The sequence below is a fragment of the Ipomoea nil genome, unplaced genomic scaffold (assembly GCF_001879475.1).
Source record: "Ipomoea nil cultivar Tokyo-kokei standard unplaced genomic scaffold, Asagao_1.1 scaffold2115, whole genome shotgun sequence".
Taxonomy (NCBI): Eukaryota; Viridiplantae; Streptophyta; class Magnoliopsida; order Solanales; family Convolvulaceae; genus Ipomoea; species Ipomoea nil.
This window is the reverse complement of record NW_017618543.1, coordinates 524,718-545,000: the sequence shown is the minus strand read 5'-3', so window position 1 is coordinate 545,000 and position 20,283 is coordinate 524,718. Positions and strand designations below refer to the sequence as shown.

At 35.3% G+C, this 20,283-nt stretch overlaps 2 protein-coding genes across 3 annotated transcripts in view; both read left to right on the top strand.

The window, feature by feature from the left end:
- LOC109148492 (proton pump-interactor 1-like) overlaps window positions 1-19,933 on the top strand; it is a 31,141-nt gene extending 11,208 nt beyond the window's left edge. Inside the window, exons 3-10 of the mRNA XM_019296240.1 lie at window positions 14,485-14,494; window positions 15,696-16,719; window positions 16,801-16,959; window positions 17,068-17,247; window positions 17,387-17,581; window positions 18,224-18,322; window positions 18,459-19,067; window positions 19,227-19,933. Coding sequence (XP_019151785.1) covers window positions 15,739-16,719; window positions 16,801-16,959; window positions 17,068-17,247; window positions 17,387-17,581; window positions 18,224-18,322; window positions 18,459-19,067; window positions 19,227-19,568 — 2,565 coding nt within the window. The 5' untranslated portion in view covers window positions 14,485-14,494; window positions 15,696-15,738 and the 3' untranslated portion in view covers window positions 19,569-19,933. The remainder of the gene's footprint in view (window positions 1-14,484; window positions 14,495-15,695; window positions 16,720-16,800; window positions 16,960-17,067; window positions 17,248-17,386; window positions 17,582-18,223; window positions 18,323-18,458; window positions 19,068-19,226) is intronic.
- Window positions 7,816-8,563, top strand: LOC109148493. 2 transcript variants are annotated; one of them, XM_019296242.1, is made up of 2 exons: window positions 7,816-8,321; window positions 8,355-8,563. In XM_019296242.1, exons 1-2 carry the CDS (start codon window positions 7,829-7,831, stop codon window positions 8,507-8,509), a joined length of 648 nt encoding a protein of 215 aa, XP_019151787.1. In that variant the 5' UTR covers window positions 7,816-7,828; the 3' UTR covers window positions 8,510-8,563. The 2 variants fall into 2 exon arrangements, with proteins under 2 accessions (XP_019151787.1, XP_019151788.1); XM_019296243.1 differs by having other exon boundaries at window positions 7,816-8,372; window positions 8,406-8,563.
- Window positions 19,934-20,283: the final 350 nt, after the last annotated feature.

Genomic DNA, 20,283 nt, shown 5'->3' with positions numbered 1-20,283 from the left:
TATAGAACTCCAGCATATATGAATGTATGTATCCTATTAATGATAACACGTCGGTTTAGGAATCGATGTGTCATTAATAATATCTGCATTGATGCACAGTAGTCTGCATCGAAATATGAAAAAGTTTAAGCAACTTCCGATAAACAGACAATTATAATATTATAGATGTTAATGCTAATTAGCGTTAATCTAAAAAGCCAAAAAATTGTGGCCAAAGGACTCATCCCTAAATAAAAGGAAAAAAAAAATTAAATCTAAATTGCTTGGACTGGAAATTTGCAAAATCTGATTGGCGAAGAAGTTATAGTTTTATTATATAGAGAGATATAGAGATATGCGGTGGTGAGCATTCTCCAATGAATATTAATAACGGTTGTATTAATTAATGCACTCTACTAATGAATGCATGTAATATTTTCCAAACATCAGATGTCAAAAGTTGTGACATGTACATCTCTATCCCAAAGCGTCGTAGTTTTCTTTTCAGTTAGCAGAAATTTGCGCCAAAATTTTATTGCCATTGGATTTTGCTTTATTATATATATATATATATATATATATATATATATATATATATATATATAAAGAAGATAAGAAGATTTATTTTAAAAAGGGATAAATGTCAAATAAACCATTTAACTATAGGCCAAAGTGCAATTAGGCCCTTAAACTAACAAAAGCTCCAATTAGACCTTTCATTTTTTTACTTTTATGTAATTAGGTTAATTAGGGTTACAACTAAGGGTGTGTTTGGTTCGCACATAGGAATCGGAATCGGTATGGGTATCAAATACTTGGTAATGGTAATGGGTTTTGGTGAAAATATTTAACATGTTTGGTAGTAGGGTGGAATGGGAATGGTTACTAATAGTAGTGCTTGAGAATGAATAAGGGAATGAAACCCTTATAGGGCGTTTGGTTGGAGGGGGGAATTATGTGGGAAAGGAATTGTAATTCCATGGGAGTTGAATTACTGGGAATAAAGTGAGAATTTAAATTCCAGTGTTTGGTTGACAGGAATAGAATTACTGGGAATTTCAATTCTAATGTTTGGTATACATGGGAATTGAAAGGGAATAAGTAGTATAAAGTCAAAAATGTCCATTATTGTTGTTATACATTAATTTTAAGTTAAAAAAGAAAGGGGTAATGTTGACTCGTCACTATCTTTTTTTCCCAGGAATTAAAATACCAGGGGGGACATGGGATTTTAATTCCATGAAAATGGAGGAATTGCAATTCCATGGAATTGCAATTCCCTCCAACCAAACTACGGAATTTAATAGCCTTTGGAATTAGGTGGGAATTAAGTGTGAAGAGAATTTAAAATCCCTCCAACCAAACGCCCTGTTATTGTATTTGGGTATGGGTTTTTCAATTGATGGGGTATTCAAAACCCATAGTAGTGTTCTAAAAACCTATCAACCAAACAACAACAATCACTTTCATACTCATTTCTATGGGCAAAACCCACCAACCAAACACACCCTAAGTTACAGGTAAATTAATTTTATTTTTTAAAATTTTAAAAATAATTAAAATAAAAAAATCTTTTTAATTCAAATAATTTAATAAATTATAAAAAAAATTCCATGGGTTGCTCCGCCATATCATCAATCATCAGGTATTGAACTCCTTCGCCGCTGCTAATACTTGGGCTAATTACCCCACTGGGTTTCCCCATATTCCGATGATCCACCCGAATCTTGCGGAGCTTAAACGCGGGGTGAATTCTCCGGCGGCGGAGACGTCAGGAGGGTGCGTGCTGCCGGGGATAGATTTGAACAGGGAAGCTGAAGCTCCGGAGGAATTCGATTTCATGCCGCAATTACAAACCGTGATCACCCTGCACCCCGTCCAATTAATCGGCTCCATCGTTTTCGTCGGTTGTATAATCCATTCCGACCCCCTGGCGCCGGCGAACAACAAGACGGCACTAAAAACACCAGAGGACTGGAGAGCGAGGCGGAGGCCGTGTCCCTGCCCGTGCTCGTCTTCGACGTCAACAACAAAGTCCGGCTAGCCACCTCCGCCTACATGGAAATAGTGGGCCAGCCGGAATGCTGCTGGCTCGACCGCTTGCCGCCGTTCCGCAGCCCATACAAGAGGATCTGCAGCGAGGTGGCCATCTAATTCTCCGACTTCTGTAATCTCCCCGTTTCCTAAGGATGGAGAAGAATGCCAGCTAGTTTTTTTTTTTTTTAATTCATTTTACCTGCTATTAATTATGTTTATACCTGCAAATTGAACTAATTGTACAAATTAAAGAAATTATGAACTTAATTGCCTACAAATAAAGAAATGAAGGGTCTAATTGGAGCTTTTGTTAGTTTATAATTATGGGGCTAATTGCACTTTGACGCATAGTTAAAAGGCTTATTTGACCCTTATCTCTTAAAAAAAAAAAAATGAAAGTCTTTATTGAAGACTACTTTTTTACTCGCATCGAAACCATAACGAAGAAAGGAGCTTGAGACTACTCTCACCGAAGATAGGTTATCTTAGTTAAAATATTTATGAGGTCCCAAGTTTTATTCAATTTAGTTTACGTACCTTAATTTTTCTCAATTTAATTCATGACTTTAAAAGTTGGTACAATTGGGAACAATAATTAATAATGTTAAAATGACTATTAATTTTACTAATGTGACATTCACATCATCATTGCCACGTCAACTTAGTCAATGATGTGGCATGTCAACTCATATAATGTTTTTTTTTTGGAATACGAAGTTGGTCACTCATATGGAAGATTGTGTATTCGAGCGTCAGTGGATGTGATATTGACTCTTTGTGCTTCAGTTGGTTGAGAAAGTAGTTATTAACCGATACTGCATTATAACAGAATTAATAATATTCAAATAATGTTTTATTAATGTGTCATCCTTCCATTCTTGAAGTAGATTCAAGAGAAAAATTCACTTTTGGTCCCCTAACTATTATACATAAATCACATTGGTCATTGATTATTAAATATTTTTAAATTATATGCATGACTATGTAATTTGTAATACATTTGGCCATGACGTCTAATTTTTCGGCCAAATATTGCTGGAAGTGCTCCTTCTGGAAGAAGAAAATGCAGTGCTCCTTCCAATGACCAAATGTAATACAAATTACGTAGTCATGCACCTAATTAGAGAATTTTAATAATCAATAACAAAATGTGATTCATGTATAATAGTTAGGGGCCGAGATTAAAATTGAAATTTATTCTAGATTCAACCTTAAATCTTACCGCAATCAGATAAAAAGGAGGAATCATTGTCATCCTTCACAAACAAGCCTTTGAACATGTAGAATTTATGACTTGCTAGACCCTTGCAATTTTATGATATTTCATCATGTGAGTATTAAGTTGTGATATATCAACAGATTAATATATAGATAATTAATGAATATAAATACTTTTTTAACTTTCAAATTTTTAATAAATAACACCATGTAGATAAAATAAAACTTTAAAATAGCATTATTCGTGTGAAAATATGTGCTCAAAGGTCTTTAAAATACCAAATGTGATGGAATATAATGTTAACCTATCAACTTAATTGTTAATTTAGTCGAATAGTAATGGAAGTACGCAAAAAATTAAAATCCCCACACTATGAAAGGCCAAAAATAGCAGTTAATAATAAGTTGAATGCAGCCGCAAGTTCAAAATACATATTCACGCATGGCTTTGAGGCTTGGGACCACCCCAGCAACCGTGTGGACCCAACTATTGTTGTTGCCATTTGCCCTCTTTCAGCATGCAATATCGCCCGTGTACAATTATTTGAAGGTTAAATTTGACTTTTAGCTTCAATTATTGTAAAATTGTGACATTTATTAGAAATTTTAATTTATGAAAAAGTTTGTAACCGCTATTTAAATGCGTACTTTTTTTTTTTATTGTTATTGACTTTATTATAATGTAGAATCTATTCATATATACTTTTTCAACCTATGCGTACTGAAACCTTTCATTTGAGAGGTCACAGGTATACCGCTCGACCACAAAGTCTTTGACCTTCATATCTAAATATGTACTTCATATGAAAACATTAAGAAATTTCATATCATTATATCCTTGATTTAATCAAAATTGATTCAATCAAAATTTTAGATGAGCAGCCATTTACGTTTTGCTCCAAAACATGCTTTGAGCAACATTTCAACTTAGCATTTTGGAGAAAGATTTTTTTTTTTCAAAATGTCATATCTTAACAAAAAAAAAAAAAAAAAAAAAAAAAAAAAAAAAAAAACTGTATTAATTGAAGGAGCCTTATGGCCCGTTTTGGTTCACGGAATAAGCCTGGAATCGGATAGTTATGCTGTGGGCTCGTACCCAGCGTGCTTCATGCGCACGGATAACGGTGCCGTCAGGCACCGTTATCTTCCTTTTTTTTTTTTTTTTAAAATTTAATTTCAGACCGCTTCGTTATAGGAGCATATATTCACAGCTTTGTGTTCATAATTTCATAACTGTACATTCATAATTCCATAACTGTACATTCATAATTCTATAACTGTACATTCATAATTCCGTAACTGTACATTCATAATTCAATAACTGTAAATTCATAATTTTCGAAGCTCTATGTTCATAATTGTAAGTTCATAATGTCAGAGTTCTATGTTCATAATTTCATAACTGTACATTCATAATTCCATAACTGTACATTCATAATTCCATAACAGTACATTCATAATTTCATAACTGTACATTCATAATTCCATACTGTATATTCATAATTCCATACCGAACATTCATAATTTTCGAAGCTCTATGTTCATAATTGTAAGTTCATAATTCCATAACTATACATTCATAATTCTATAACTGTACATTCATAATGTCATAACTGTATATTCATAATTTCATAACGAATATGCCGTTAACGCCGTTAACGGCGTTTCGAACAATTTTTTTTTAATTAAAACAGCGTCGTTTTCACGGAAAACGACGCCGTTTTAGCGCCGTGCGCACCTTGCAAGGTGCGCACGTGCGCATAGCATAATTTGCCCCTGGAATGGCATAGCATTCCCAGTAATAAGCCTATTCCTTCGTTTGGTAACCATTTCTATTACGAGGAATAATATTCCTGGTAATAGCCTATTACCTCAAATAAGGTAATAGCTATTACTAGGGGCCCCCTGGTATTAGCCTATTACTGAACGCTCATGAATAGATTTTAGAATCTATTTTCTTTTTCACCCCTTTCTTTTTTAACCTAATTTTTTTATCTTATATATAAATTTATCCTATTTCACCACTGTCGTCGCCACCACCACCATCACCGCCGCCGCCGCCACCACCACTACCACCACCATCGCCACAACCGTCGCCGCCCCCACCACCACCGCCGCCCCCACCACTGCCACCGCCACCACCACCCCAGCACCACCACCGCCACCACCACCATCACCACCACCATCGTCGTCGTCGCCGCTACCACCACCACCAACGCCACCAGAACTACCACCCAGCAGCACCACCGCCACCACCACCACCACCACCGCCGCCACAACCGTCGCCGCCCCCACCACCACTGCCACAACCGTCACCGTCACCACCACCACCGTCGCCCCTACCACTGCCACCGCCACCACCACCACTACCACCCCAGCACCACCACCGCCACCACCACCATCGCCGCCGCCGCCGTCGCCACCACCACCACCACCGCCACCAGAACCACTAGAACCACCACCCAGCAGCACCACCGCCACCACCACCACCGCCGCCACAACCGTCGCCGCCCCCACCACCACTGCCACAACCGTCACCGTCACCACCCCCACCGTCGCCACCGCCACCACCACCACTACCACCCCAGCACCACCACCACCATTGCCACCATCACATATTTTTATAAGGGTATTTATGTCTTTTAAAACATATTTCATTTCTATTCCTTAAATCAACCAAACACTGTAATATAATTTCTAAAATCTATTCCTTCCGCGAACCAAACAATAGAATACAATTCCTATTCTATTCCTTGCATATTCCATTCCTTATTGAATAACATTCCTATTACCTCAAAATTCATTCCGTGAACCAAACGTGCTGTTAAGGAATTAGGATCCTTTTATAAAGGAACCCAAGGCTTCACTTTTGTTGCCCATATGATGTGGGAACATTAGATGGGCAACATTTGAAGAGGGACAATGTCCGTAATTTTTAAAATTTTTGATATGGGTCTTTGTTGTTGTTGTTATATTATTATTATTAATTTTTATTTTATTATTCAAATAAGATAAATGTAAATATTTTATGTACCAAACATATTTGTATAATTTGTTAATACTATAAGCTAATCAAATCAGTTAACCCAATTAACTATTAGCTAATAACTAATTGTAAACACCTCATTGTGTAATTTTATTAGTCAATTAAAAGAGTTTACAAGAGGTGAAGAAATTACATGTTGGGACAAGATGTTTAAATAATTCAATTACAAGTTAGTCATCTTTGTTAAAAGCGGAATGATATAATTTTAAATGGAGAACTAAAAGGCTGTTTGGTTGAGTGTAGTTTCCTTGTAATTGAAATGCAATTCGTTGAAGACTCAAATTACAGTGTTTGATTGGAAGGAATTGCAATTCCTCATTTTGTTGAATTACAATTCATACCCTCCCCCATATGAATTGCAATTCAATGGGGAAAGGAAAGGGAAAAATGAGGAAAATAGCTTGTTTACCCTTTATTATTATTAGCATTATTATTACATAAGGACATTTTAGTCTTTATACCACTTCTTCTCTTCTCATTCCCAATCATTCTATTCATCCCTACCAAACAATGTAATTTGAATTCCTACTTTATTCACACCTTATTCTTTTCCACAGAATTACAATTCCTTTCCCCCCTAATTCATTCATTCCAACCAAATGCCTTGCACCAAGCAAATAGAGTTGAAGATATAATGCGACAAAATTAAAAGAGTATGGCTAAATATAACAATATCATAATAATTGGTTATTAAAAGTGAAATTTGCTGTTTGTTAAAATTTTGTGTTCATATATGTTATGCAATTGTTTGGTATATTTTTCAATGAATCGTACTAGAGACCCTTACAATTATCGATTTCTATCAATCACTGATGATGTGTATTTTATTTTTTTTTAATTAAATATGTAGATTCTTTATTAACCGATGTTGTGGTAAGTCAGTTCACTAGTAATTGTAATCCAATAAAATAAATAATGTTTCTTTTTAAATTTGTGAGGAATAATTATAGGGGTGAGAAACATTTTCAAGTTCAATATATACTAAGTAATAATTTTGCTTTAAAAAAGAAATTATTGGAGAAGTCTAGCCAGGAGAGACTAGAGAGAGAGAGAGAGAGAGAGAAAAGCCACTCTCTCTGATCTCGCGTCTTCCAAAACCCTTTCGTCGTTTTCCTACTAATAATGTGTGCTAATCTCTTCGTTTGAGTGTTGTCTGTGTTTATCTCCTTCCTGATCTGCTGCTTCGAATTCGTTGGACTGAATTCCCGCCTTCTGCATTGTGATCAAACACTATCCTGTAAGTAAATCCGATCTAATTCTCTTCTTAATTCCTAGTTTTCACTTTGATTTTCTTCTCTTCTAGGAAAATAGGATTTGGATGTTTATTTGTTGTTAATCTTTAATGTGTGTTTGACGTATATGTTATACATTGTGTTGACTTTTTTCGGTTGATTTCAAATGACGGCTGACACAGAGGGTTCTGTGTTGTGTACCCGGGAGAAGAAATTTAACTTTGGACTGGATATGGATTCCTACCAGGATCTAACTAGTGTCGGTGCAGAAGGTGAGTAGTGACGAGGCTAATTGGGTGAAACTAACGCCAGTGACATGGATGATTCAGAAAATTCCTATATCTTTGTCAATGGGAGTGACAGTACGAGTGATGATCCTGGTGCTAATAAACTCGACACTGATGTGCCTGCTGCCTCGGTTGAAACCGAGGTTGTAGAGGATTCTACTGTAAGTGGGGATTTAAACAAGTCCATTGAAGAGGAGAGTCACAGTTCTCTTCAAGGGATTGGGGTCTTCCTCTCGACTAGTGAGGGTGAGGTTTTTGAGGATTGTTTGGCTGGGAAAGAAAACGTGGATGGAACGCAAGTTGCTTCTAATGATTCAGTAGAGAATCAAATCGAAGCTGTTGAGTCACAAAAATATGAGTGTATTGTTGAGTCCAAACCACAGACCTCTCAGGGTCAGATTGATTTGAGGTCCTCATCTGTGACCGACTCCAGAGATGCCAACCAAGTAACTAAGGAAATTATTCTAGATTCAGTTGTTGACCTAGTTAATTTAGATTCGGCCACTAAGCAAAATAATATAGATTTGACTGTAGATCAACATAATTCATATTCAGATTTGACCGTAGATCAACATAATTCAGATTCAGATTTGACCGTAGATCAACATAATTCAGATTCAACCGTCGGTGTAGAAAATGCAGATTCAGTCACTGAACAAAATAAATTAGGTTTGACAAACAATATAGATTTGACAATTATCACTGTGTAGGGCCATAACAATCAGCACGTGGTTGAGGATTCTGCAGAATGTGACCCTGATAAAACTGACAAAAAGAAAGGCAATTATGTAGACCAAACTTTACAGCCATATGATGCGTTAGAAGAGGGAGAGAAATGTACAATGGCTCCCATGAATGATTTTGAATGCAAATCCCAACATGCCAAGACAAAGGTTGGGGAGGTAAATGATCAGCAGCAATCTGAGGTAATGGCAACTGAAATAGTGGAGGATGGTGAATCATACACCCATGTTAATATTCCTGTGGAGTCAAATTCTTGTGAACTTGATCATGAAGGGGAGAACCTTGAGAAGGAATCAAGTAAATGTTTCAGTTCTGATTTAAATCCAGAACTTGAAAGGGTTAGAGTTGACCAGGGGCACAAGATGGAAAATGTAGTGAATGAGAAGCACACGTTCTTGGAAGCAGGAGGGGCCATTTCGCCTGTTTTATGTGATAAGCACGTTAGTCTACTTGTATCTCATGCTACAGACCATGTTTCCCAATAAGAAGAAGGTGGTGGAAAAATTGATGTTTCTGAAAGTTCCCATGAATTCAGATCTTCTGAGGAAGCCAAGATCATGGGTGCTCCTGCTGTTTGCATGATGACTGAAGATGACACCAGAGAAAAGCCAATTGATACTACATACCATGTTTCTCAATCAGAAGAAGGTAGTGGACAAATTGATGTGGGTGCTCCTGCTGCTTGCATGATGAGTGAAGGTGACACCAGAGAAAATCCAATTGATTCTATAGACCATGTTTCTTAATCAAACAATGGTAATGGACAAATTGATGTTGGTGAAAGTTGTGACACCCCGTTATTTTAAACCACTTTATTTAATAAAATATTCTCAAGGGTAAAATTTATTTTTTTTCAATCCTAAATATTTTAATCTGAATACTCTCAAAATAAGCTAATTTATAGTCCATGATTTTGTTATCCAAAATTTATCATGAGCCTGCTAAAATCATTTTATGTCTATTAAATTCTAAGCCCAAATGATTTACACTCCTAAGTCCAATTGTATTCTATGAGCCAATCGTTATACCCTGCACCACGGCACACAATACACTGTGCGCCCCGCGCCTCCCAAAACGACATCGTTTTGAGAGGTGCGGTAGGAAATTGATATGATTATGTATATTTTTTATTATGTACATTTTTTTATACAATTATGTACATTTTTTTATACAATTATGTATATCCGAATCGGGAAATTTTTGTGTATTATGTTAAGAGTTAATGTGTATTATGTTAAAAGTTTATGTTTATTATGTATTATGTTAGATTATGTGTATTATCTTTTAAAAAAGAGTATGTGTATTTTGTTATATAATTATGTACATTTATGTATACAATTATGTGTATTCTAGTATAACTTTATGTACATTTTTGAACATGAGATTTTTTTTAAAAGAAAAATTAACTGCCAAACACTTGGTAGTGAAATTTCAAACAAAAAAATAAAATTAAAATGACGGCGTTTTGCATCTGAGCGCACAATGCAAAGCGCGCCGTGGTGCAGAATATAAATTGCCTTCTATGAGCCTAGATAACTTGATTATTTTAAGTCCAACTCCCTAACACAATTGTGTTTATTTATACATTTAGCCCAAGACAAAGACAAAAATAAAACCCTAGCATTGTAGCACATCTCCAAAATATCACTTCTCTCCGCAAATTATGCTGTGCAACCGAATGCACCTTGCAAGGTGCATACGGTTGCAAAACGGCGCCGTTTTGGTTAAAAAAACGCGTGTCCCACTTAAAGAAAAAATCAGGTTCGATTCCCGGCAATAGCATTTTTATATATCCACAATTTCATAACTATATATCCATAATTTCATAACTATATATCCATAATTTCATAACTATATATCCACAGTGAATGAATGAAGTAAAAATCCACAATGAATGAATGAATGAAGTAAAAATCCACAATGAATGAATGAATGAAGTAAAAATCCACAATGAATGAACTAAATATCCACAATATATGATTGAACTAAATATCCACAATGAATGAACTAAATATCCATAAATTCATAACTATATAACCACAATTTCATAACTATATATCCAGAATTTCATAACTATATATCCACAATAATGCTATTGCTGAGAGTCGAACCTGATTTTTTTTTTTAAGTGGGACGCGCGTTTTTAATCAAAACGACATCATTTTGAACCGTATGCACCATGCGCATAATACATTCGGTTGCACAGCATAACTATTGACTTCTCTCCCTGTCGGTAATTCCCCTCTCCCTTACAGACAAACCCATTTCTTTCCTCCCCAAGACTCCAGCTTATTGCATCTTCTTCACTCATTTTATTCACCTCCTTCAACCCAAAATATAGAAGTCTCTCCTCTCCTTTCGTCTCTCTCGGCCGTCTCTCTTCCTCTCTCTGTGACGCCGGAACAAAGACAGATGACGGAGTGTAGTGGCGAAGCAGGTCCGACGAGAAGCAGCAGCTACCTTGCGTCTCTCTTCTATCTCTCGACTAGCAGATCGACAGCAACAGTAGGCGGTGGTGGTAGGTGACGGCGGTGACCCGACGCAGGTTGGGCGGAGCAGCAGCGAACAGGTGGCGTCCCCTGTTTCTTTTATCTTCCGGCGACGAGCAGATCTAGGTCTCCCCCGGCGAGCTCGGTCGACGAAAGGCGGATCTGGCGAGCTCCTCTCCGGCGAACTGTTGCGGCAGCCGGCAGCTTGACAGTGGTGGTGTGGCTGGTTCCGGCGGTGTTGGCAACGAGAGTTGGACGTCGGACGAAGGTGAGCCTCCACTGTTGTTGTTGAAGTTGTTTTGAATATGGATTATAAAGGCAATTAAACACTAATGACTTTGGTGAAGGTTTATTTACGATAATTAGGGCATCCCCAATAAGGAGATCTTCACCACATTTTAGAATAGTAAAATCCCCTTAAGATAGAATTTGACAAATGGAAAAGCAAAATCTTCACCACATTTTCCTCCTGCAATTCAAAGAAACATGTCAGAAAATTTAAAAAAAAAATAGGCGTTTCAGAGTGGCCGCCCAATGCTGTGCCGTTGCAATTGCAATGGCACAGCACACATTATTTTGTTTTTTAATTTTTCTTTTTGTTAATAATTGTTTTTTTTTTTTTTTTGTGTTTTTTAAGGAATTAATAATTGTTTTTTATTTTAATTATGAGTTTGGAAATAAAAGCTTGTAATTTTTACGTATGTTCATTTACGTATACAATCATTTATGTTTATTATAAAATTATAAAATTATAAATCAAATAAATAAAGAAATAATTAAAATATGTAGATAAAATGGTGGGTTCACAAAAAGTGGTGAAAAAACTTAAAACTAATGGGAAGAAGAGATTTTGTGATTGAGTGAGATAATGGATGATGAGGTGGATGTTGGGGCCACAAAAATCTGGGGTAAAATCCCCAACTGAGGATGCCCTTAGTGTTATTGATTGAGTTGTTTATTTAATTAGTTAATAATGAATGGATGGATTAATCTGAGTGAAGTAGACTTGAAGATTAATTTGGAAAATGTGATGATTAGCTTAATAATGGTGATTAAGTTTGATAATGATGGTTGGACTAATAAAGCATAACGATTGTGGTAATGATTGGATTATGTCTTAATAATGTTGAGCTAATAATAATTATTGGATGATGAAGGGCGAAGAAATGTTAATGATGAGCTGCTAATGATGATTATTAGGATTTTTAAGTTAATGGTGATTAATGGCTAATGATGGTTGGTTATTGTATGATGATGACATGATGATGCTATGAAATAATATGATGGTTTATGACGAGTATAATAATGATGATTATAGTATTAATAATGGGTGATTAGAGATGATTAGATAATGATTTAGAATGGTGATGATTATGGATTCTGTGTTGATTAGATGATGATGGACTACGTAGAATATTAATAGTAATTACGAACTATGATAATGAAGTGGATGGTGTGGTAATTTCAGTTGGGGACTATTAATGATTCTAGATTAATGATTAAATGAAGAATTGATTGATCCACAGGTTCCATGTAGAAGTGGTTAGTTTAAGAGTTGAGCCTAAGGTAGAGTATTTGGCTTTTGGAGCTTAGCTGTGAGGTAAGTTTCTATGTCAGTTTAAATTACTTTGCCCTACTAAATGTTCTACTTATATGATTTGTGTACTTAAATTATTTTGAGAATGTGTTCTAGTTTCAAAATGTGATAAATAGTAAAATATGGTTATTTTGGTGTTGACTTGTGATTTATATGGGTTGAAACTATATTTTTGAAAGGTGTATAATCTATGGTGTGCCTAAATGTTTTGTGTTGAAACCCCATTATAATTGGGATTGATTTGAGTATTGGAAAACTTATAATTTTGTGATATATGTTGAAAACTAAATAGATAGGTTTATCTATAGGGTTGTGTCTGTTTATGAATAGGTGTAAGTTATGGGTAGTTATTTACAGTTATGTCTTTGTGTATATATATGTACTTTGTTTCTCTATTAGAAACATAGAGAATACAATTATAATTTCAGTCTTATATTCATTTCCTAGTCTTGATTCTTCATATTGCTTCCGCCTAACTGGCGGGTGGTATTATTCTCCACCCGCCAGGCCATTCCATCTTCCAAATTCAACAATATATACATATATTTATATTGCTATAGAGTTCTATGAAACTCATACTTTGAGAAATATTGATTGAAAACCTAAGTATATTGAAATGAGTGAAACTATGTTTATATATTGGAGGATATGAAGTTATATTTATTCTTGAAGGACTATCTTTTTGGAGGAAATGTGTAAATTAGAAAAAATGTATTATTTTGCATACTATTATATTCTTTTTGGAGGATGAAAACTAATTTGGAAAGTATGGATATTGATGGGTTATATATACTCTATATTATTTGAAAACTATAATTTGGATAGCCTACGGGCAAATGAGAATACTTATGAAAACTTTTCTTGGAGAACTATTATTATAATTGGACTATTGGAGGATATTGTATTTATTTTTGGAGGATATGTGGATATGATGTATGGTTGTGGATTTGTGGACTTTGGTCCTAGTGTGGGCTCCGGCCCTATTTTGTTGAGATTGTATCCGGTAGAAAACATCCTGGATACCTACTATATGTGGAGTAGCCTGGTAGAAAACATCCTGGGCTACTTGGACTAGTTACTACTCTTTTGGGTGGGGGAAGCCCATTAGGGGTGTGCACACTTAGGGGGGTGTATTCAATCAAGACTTTTAAAGAGTTTCAAAGACTTTTAAAGTGATGGATTTTAAATGACTTTTGTAGACTTTTCTAGAATCTTTTATAACTTTGTAAGAGTCTTTAAAAATCCATAGGACAAACATTTATAGACTTTTAAAAACTTTTTTCATATTAACAAGTCTACAAAAAGTTATTAAAACTCTAAATTGAATACACCCTTACAAAACATTCCATAACTTTTATTAATACATTATTTATAATTCTCTTATAAAAATATATTTTAAATTAATGTATTGCAAAAAAAAAAAAAAATATTGATTGTCACAAAAATAGAGTATATTATACATAATAAGAATCTCTCAAAAAATTCAACTTAACACAAACACATATATTAATAATTAATGAACATATAATAACATAAAATTATGTTAATTATATATATAAAAAATTAAGTATATTAATTCTACTGGTTATAAAAAAATTATAAAAGATTTCTGCTGCGAACAGCAGCAAGATGCTGCTACTGTTCGCAGCAGATTTAAGTAGAGTTAAAATCTGCTGCGAATAGCAGCTTGCTGCTGCTGTTCGCAGCATGTTCGTTGCTGGGAATAGCAAGCTTGGCAAGCTTGCTGTTCACAGCAGCAAGCAAATTTGCTGCGAACAGCAGCAAGAAATTCTTGCTGCTGTTCGCAGCAAAACAAAATTGCATAAAATATAATAATAAAAAATAATTATAAATTATTATGAAAAGTTTGAAACGTACCGTAAAGTTTGATAGAAATTGATAAAACTAAAATTGTGGTTTAGATAAAGGAAAAAGTCTGTAGAGAAAATTGAAAAGTTTAGGGTTGGAGGGTCGGATTTCATCTATTTATATTAATGAAGAAAAAGTCTATAGAAATCCTATTCTGATAGTCTATGAAAGTTGATAAATATTTGAATACCAGTAGACTTTTAAAGACTATAAAAGTCTGAAACGAATACCAGTATACTTTTAAAGACTTTTGAAAAGTCTGAATCGAATACCGGTAGACTTTTAAAGAGTCTTTAAAAGTCTAAATTGAATACCACCAAACTTTGAGAGTCCTTAAAAGTCTATAAAACTCTTTAAAATTCTGGATTGAATACACCCCCCTTAAGGTTTTAGTCCTTTATCCCACGAAAGGGACAAACTTGTGGAGTGGCCGGTAGAGTGGATTACCGTGTCACTAGGGCTTAGTTGATCTAAGACCCTTCGTCCCTTTTCACCTTATATATATGAGAGTATATGGATATGTTATACTTGGAAAAGTGATTTGAGAAATATGATTTGAATTCCTCCCTATCTATTATTATTGACATATATGTTTTTGAGAATGACTTGAGAGAAATCTATATCTTGATATGATAATTTGGAGAGATATATTATTATGCTATTGTGAATTCCTCCATATATACTTGTATATCTATCTATGTTTTGGAATGACTATTTGGGAAGTTATACGCTGAATTGATATTGAGAAATATTGGGAAAGGCTATTTTATGAATGCTCCATGCTTATGTTATTTTGGAAAGGAGTGGAATGCTTTATAAACTAGTTATGTTGTTTTGAAAAAGGGTTAAATGTTATTATTTTGAAACCATATTACCTTGCATGAAACCTAGTATTGTTATTGAGTAGAGTGTGTTATGGCATTGGTGCCTATACTATTTTGGGAAAACCATTTTGGTAAATAATATACTACTTATCTTTGGTGTGAGTCAAACTATATTTCTGAACTGGTTTCAAAACCTATTTACAAATTATATCTATTTTTGAAAATATGTACTTATTGTTGCCCAAGCGTGGCATAACACCCCTTTGTTTCTGTTGTTTATTTGAGCTTCCGCATTTGAATTCTATCTTTCAAATTAACATTGTCTTTTATGCCAAGTTTTTTTTTGGTTTAAAAAAAAATGAGGGTGTTACAGAAGTTCCCATGAATTGAGCAGATTGTCTGAGGAAGCCAAGATCATGGGTGACCCTGCTGCTTGCATGATGACTGAAGGTGACACCAGAGAAAAGCTAATTGATGATACAATTGGAAAGGTCAGTGCAGATTGTGAAAACAGGTATGGGGCTTCTCTGCCTACAGAAAACATTTCTGTTCAAGATGCTGAGGTCCTGGAACCTAGGAGTTATGATGAACACGTTGTATCTTCTGTTGCTGATGGCAGTTGTGCACTTGTTATGAACTCTTTGGAGAATGATACAAGCCTGGGAACTGAATTTGGGATTCAAAATTCTGCATCAGAAGAAGTGTCTGCATTGGCTGGTGGAAGTTCTCTTCATGATTCAAAATCAGAAAATCTCGACTCAGAAGCTGCTGTAGTGAAGAGCAAGTTTCTTGGTCATGACAGCATATCAAGTTGTTCTCCCACAGATTCAAGCTCTAAAACCACATTTAGCCTGTTCACTGACAAATCTGAACAGAAAGTGCAAGGTGGAACTGAAATTTCAATTGAGGGTGCTGAGCTTGCTCATGGCCAATCTAGTTCAACTGTTGTACAATTATCTGAAGTTGGGAACTCATCTACTTCAATCAATAGGGACATGCATGGTGATAATACTCTTGAATCTGGACTGGAATCTCTGAGAAGTTCTTTTGATAACAATGGCAGTCCACCAAACCACACTAAAAACTTGGAAGTTCAATGTAATGGTTCTGAAAGAAGTAGTGAAGACAATTTGGTGTGCCAAGAATTTGTGGTTGCTGACAAATCTTTGTGCAATGAAACATTGGATATTTTGCTGGAAGGTTCTTCAGCTAATGTTGCTGGACAGGATGTTAGTACTGGGACTTTTGGAGGCTTGAAAAAGCCATTCCAATTCCTGATTAAGATGCCAAGGTTTGATGATGAAAAGCTTAGAGAGAAGATCAGACTTGCACGACTACATGTTGATGAGAAGACCCAAAGTAGGGATGCTATTTGGCTGGAAATAAAAAAGAAGAGAGTAAGATTAACATTTTAAAGGTTTTTCAATTTTTTGTATGCATTGCGGACTTGGATTGAATTGTGGGAGTCTTTTGTGCAGGCTAATTGCCAACATGATGGTGTTGAATTTGAAGCTGCTAAATCAGAAGAGAGAGCTGCACGTAAGCTGGTTAGGTCAAAGCGTGCTGAAATTGAGCATCTTCAAACTGCAATTAATAGAGTGAAGAATGCAATTTCTGTCGAGGAGATAGATGCAAGGGTAGGAATTCACCTCCACCCTAACCCCTTCCCAATTACAGAATATTTGGAGGATTATCACATTTGTATTCTGATTTTAACATTTTACATAACTTACTCATGGCTACAGATATGTAGCATGGAACACATGATAGAGCATGAAACTCTTCCTTTAAAAGAGGAAAAGAACTTAATTCGTGAAATTAAGCAGCTGAAGCAGCTGCGAGATCAATTATCCTCTAACATAGGTAGTTGTGATGAAGTCCAGCAGGCTCTGGACAATAGAGACCAAATTGAAGAGAGCTTAAAGGTAACACACTGAAATACTGAAATTCTATTCAATATGTTGCAGTCTGCACTTTCAGCAGGAATCCTATTCTGAGTTTTCATGTTTTTTATTCATTAATTAACTCCTTTAACTTGCATTTACCTGACCTTAACGTTTGCAGAATTTGAAAAAAGAGCTTGATATCCTTAAAAACAAGGTATCAAAGGCTGAAGCAGTTGCTGTAGCAGTAAGCTTGAGATATGAAGAAGAAAACAAAATGCACAAGGACTTGCGAGTTCAGTATAAGGCTGCTAATGAAATTCGCCAAGCAGCATACGAGAACTTGCAGAATTTGAAAAAGATACTATATGAGAAGGTTAGTAGTAATATTTTGATGTTGAAGTTTAGCTTATTCTGTGATTAACAAGTTGTAGATCATGCTGAGTGAACACTTCAGAACTTGTTATACTTGTGGCTATTCTTTTAATAGTGACTAGATGATTGTTTTCTTATCCCTGAGGGAGGTTGGAACAGAATATCTGTAATTTGTTAGGAGAATTGCTTTGGTAGTGATTATATGGCATATTTGCCCCTTCAGTGGAGGAGCGTTTACCAGAATGAGTATCTTGCGTGACTATTTAAGAATACACCTAGGTATAAAAGCCTGCAAATTTAATGGACTCTATTTTCATTGTCATTTTTTTTTGTAGCTTTATTATTATGTTTTTTAAATGGTTAAGGCATAAATACAACTTTTAAACCAAGTATCTTCTTTGAGAACTTTATGTGACTGGCCTAATGGTTTAGGGTATGAACTTTGAAGGATTTTCAATTCTCTCATATGAAACACAAAACTATAGTGAGTTAGTGTCCTACTCCAAATTATGGTTTTTATTTATTTATTTTGGTGCAAAATGGCAGAACTTGGCGACGCCTATTGTTACTCTTTCATCCTCTCGATAAATGTTTATGCCAATATTTTGTAGCAACTAAAAATTAAATTCTTCTGAAATTGTAGAACAACCATTTCCGGATGTACAAGGATAATGCATCAACAGCTAGTCGTCATGCTGAATGCAAAGACACTGAAGCTCTTCATCATCTTTGTGCCAACCAGGTTGGTTAATTCATTTCCTTGATCGGTCATCTTTTCGAATAATGCGACAACTAGAAGTTTTAATTTTTCATTAATTCATTTCTTTGGTCATCTTTTAGAATAATATAATGTGACAACTAGGAGTTTTAATTTTCAGGTTGAGAAATATATGGAACTCTGGAATAGGGATGATGAGTTCCGCCAGGAATATGTGAGGTGCAACATGAGGAGTACAGTTAGGAGATTGGGAACATTGGACGGTCGTTCTCTTGGCCCTAATGAGGATCCACCTGTTCTCCCGGTTTATGTAGCTAAAAGAACTGATAAAGTGATTTCCCGTACATCAAAAGTTGATTTTGTCTCCCCAACCTTGCCACTGCAGCAAGAAAAACAAGTAATGCTTATCAAGGATGAAGACATAGCCAGAAAGCCTATGGTGAAAGTGACAGTACAAAAGACTGAACGAGAGAGGAAAACTGGCGCTGTGAAGTCTAATTTGGAGAGTGCAGACAGTGTATCTAGTTGGGGTGTAAGCAATGACGTGAAAAGGGAAGACATTCAAATTCAAACAAAGGAGGAATTGGAGTTGGCTAGGAAGGAAGAGGAACTTAAAAGGCTGGAAACTGCTGCTAGATTGAAAGAGCAACGCCGGTTAGAGGAGATTGCCAAGGCTAAGGAGGCACTGGAAAGGAAAAAGAGAAATGCAGAGAAGGCTCAAGTGAGGTCAGAATTACGAGCTCAGAAGGAATCAGAACAGAAAGAGAAGGTGGGTGAAGCTTTTAGCATCATCTTTGTGCTATTTATATTTGTTCTAACATGAAATGAAAATTAAAAGGCGAGCTTGTGTGTTTGTTTGTGTGTGTGAATGGATGGATATATGTAAACGCACATATGTCTGTTCTGATTTTTTGTTTTATCTGTACAGGAGAGAGAGAAAAGATTGAGAAAGAAGGAAAGAAAGAAGGGTGGTGGCAGCGAAACTGCTAATGAGAGCGAAAATGTTTCATTCTGTGAGAGCATAAAAGACATTGTGAATGAGGCTGAAACAAAGGAGACTGAGGAGGCTGGTAAGAAAACTCAAAAGGTCCCTCAGTATGCAAAGCAAAATAAAACAAAATCTATTCCTCCACCACTTCGAAACAAAAACAAGAAGAAAATGCAGCAGTGGATGCGGATAATTTTCACATCCATTATTGTCATCGTTTTGTTCTTGCTGGGAAACATTGGCTTCTTTGCCAATCTTAAGAGCCGCCAAAATGTCTTATAATCTTGCTTTAATGTCCTAGCCGGGATGGGGAGTTTTGGTGTTGGATATTCTTACTTGCATCTGGAATTTTAGTTTTATTTTATCTTTTGTTAGAAAAGAAAATTATTGCCAAAGGCCTTGTGGTCAAGCGGCATATCTGTAACCCCTTAAATGAGAGGTCTTAGGTTCGTACATGATTTAGTGCTTTAATATGTTGAGAAAGTATGTAAAAAGAAAAGGATATTATTTGAACGACTTATAGGGTGGGGTTGTGTGTTTTGCATAATGAACAAGAGCAGTAACATTACATCATGATTTTGTAATACTTTGTAGATCCCTATTCCCTTCTTGGATAATCTATTGAATAGGCAAATGGGTATATAGTCACTTTGATAAAGTCGACCAATGAAATCAAAACTAAGCTGTCATTGAAATTTGAAAGTTTATTTAAGAAAGGAAAGCATATTCTTTTGAATGAATTTCAAACTTTATGGTTTTTTTTTTTTTTGTTTTTTGTTTTTGTTTTTTTTTACACCAAAAAAAAAAAAAAACATCCCATTGGACTCAATACCATACATAACTTTATGGGTATTTAATCTCAGCTAATTTTTTTGTTGATAATTAATCTCAGCTTTTTTAAAGCTAAGTATTTTAGAGGAAAAATTACTGTTGTTTTATCGGAATTCTTTGAGTGATTTGGAAGAACTCCTGAATCTATAATTAGTCATACATGAAT

What these genes read in the sequence shown, in the direction of transcription:
- LOC109148493 (XM_019296242.1), top strand. Translation starts at nt 7,829, where the DNA reads ATGGATGATTCAGAAAATTCCTATATCTTTGTCAATGGGAGTGACAGT. An exon ending in CACTAAGCAAAATAATATAG is followed by an intron (nt 8,322 to 8,354) that starts ATTTGACTGTAG and finishes ATTCATATTCAG; the next exon opens with ATTTGACCGTAGATCAACAT.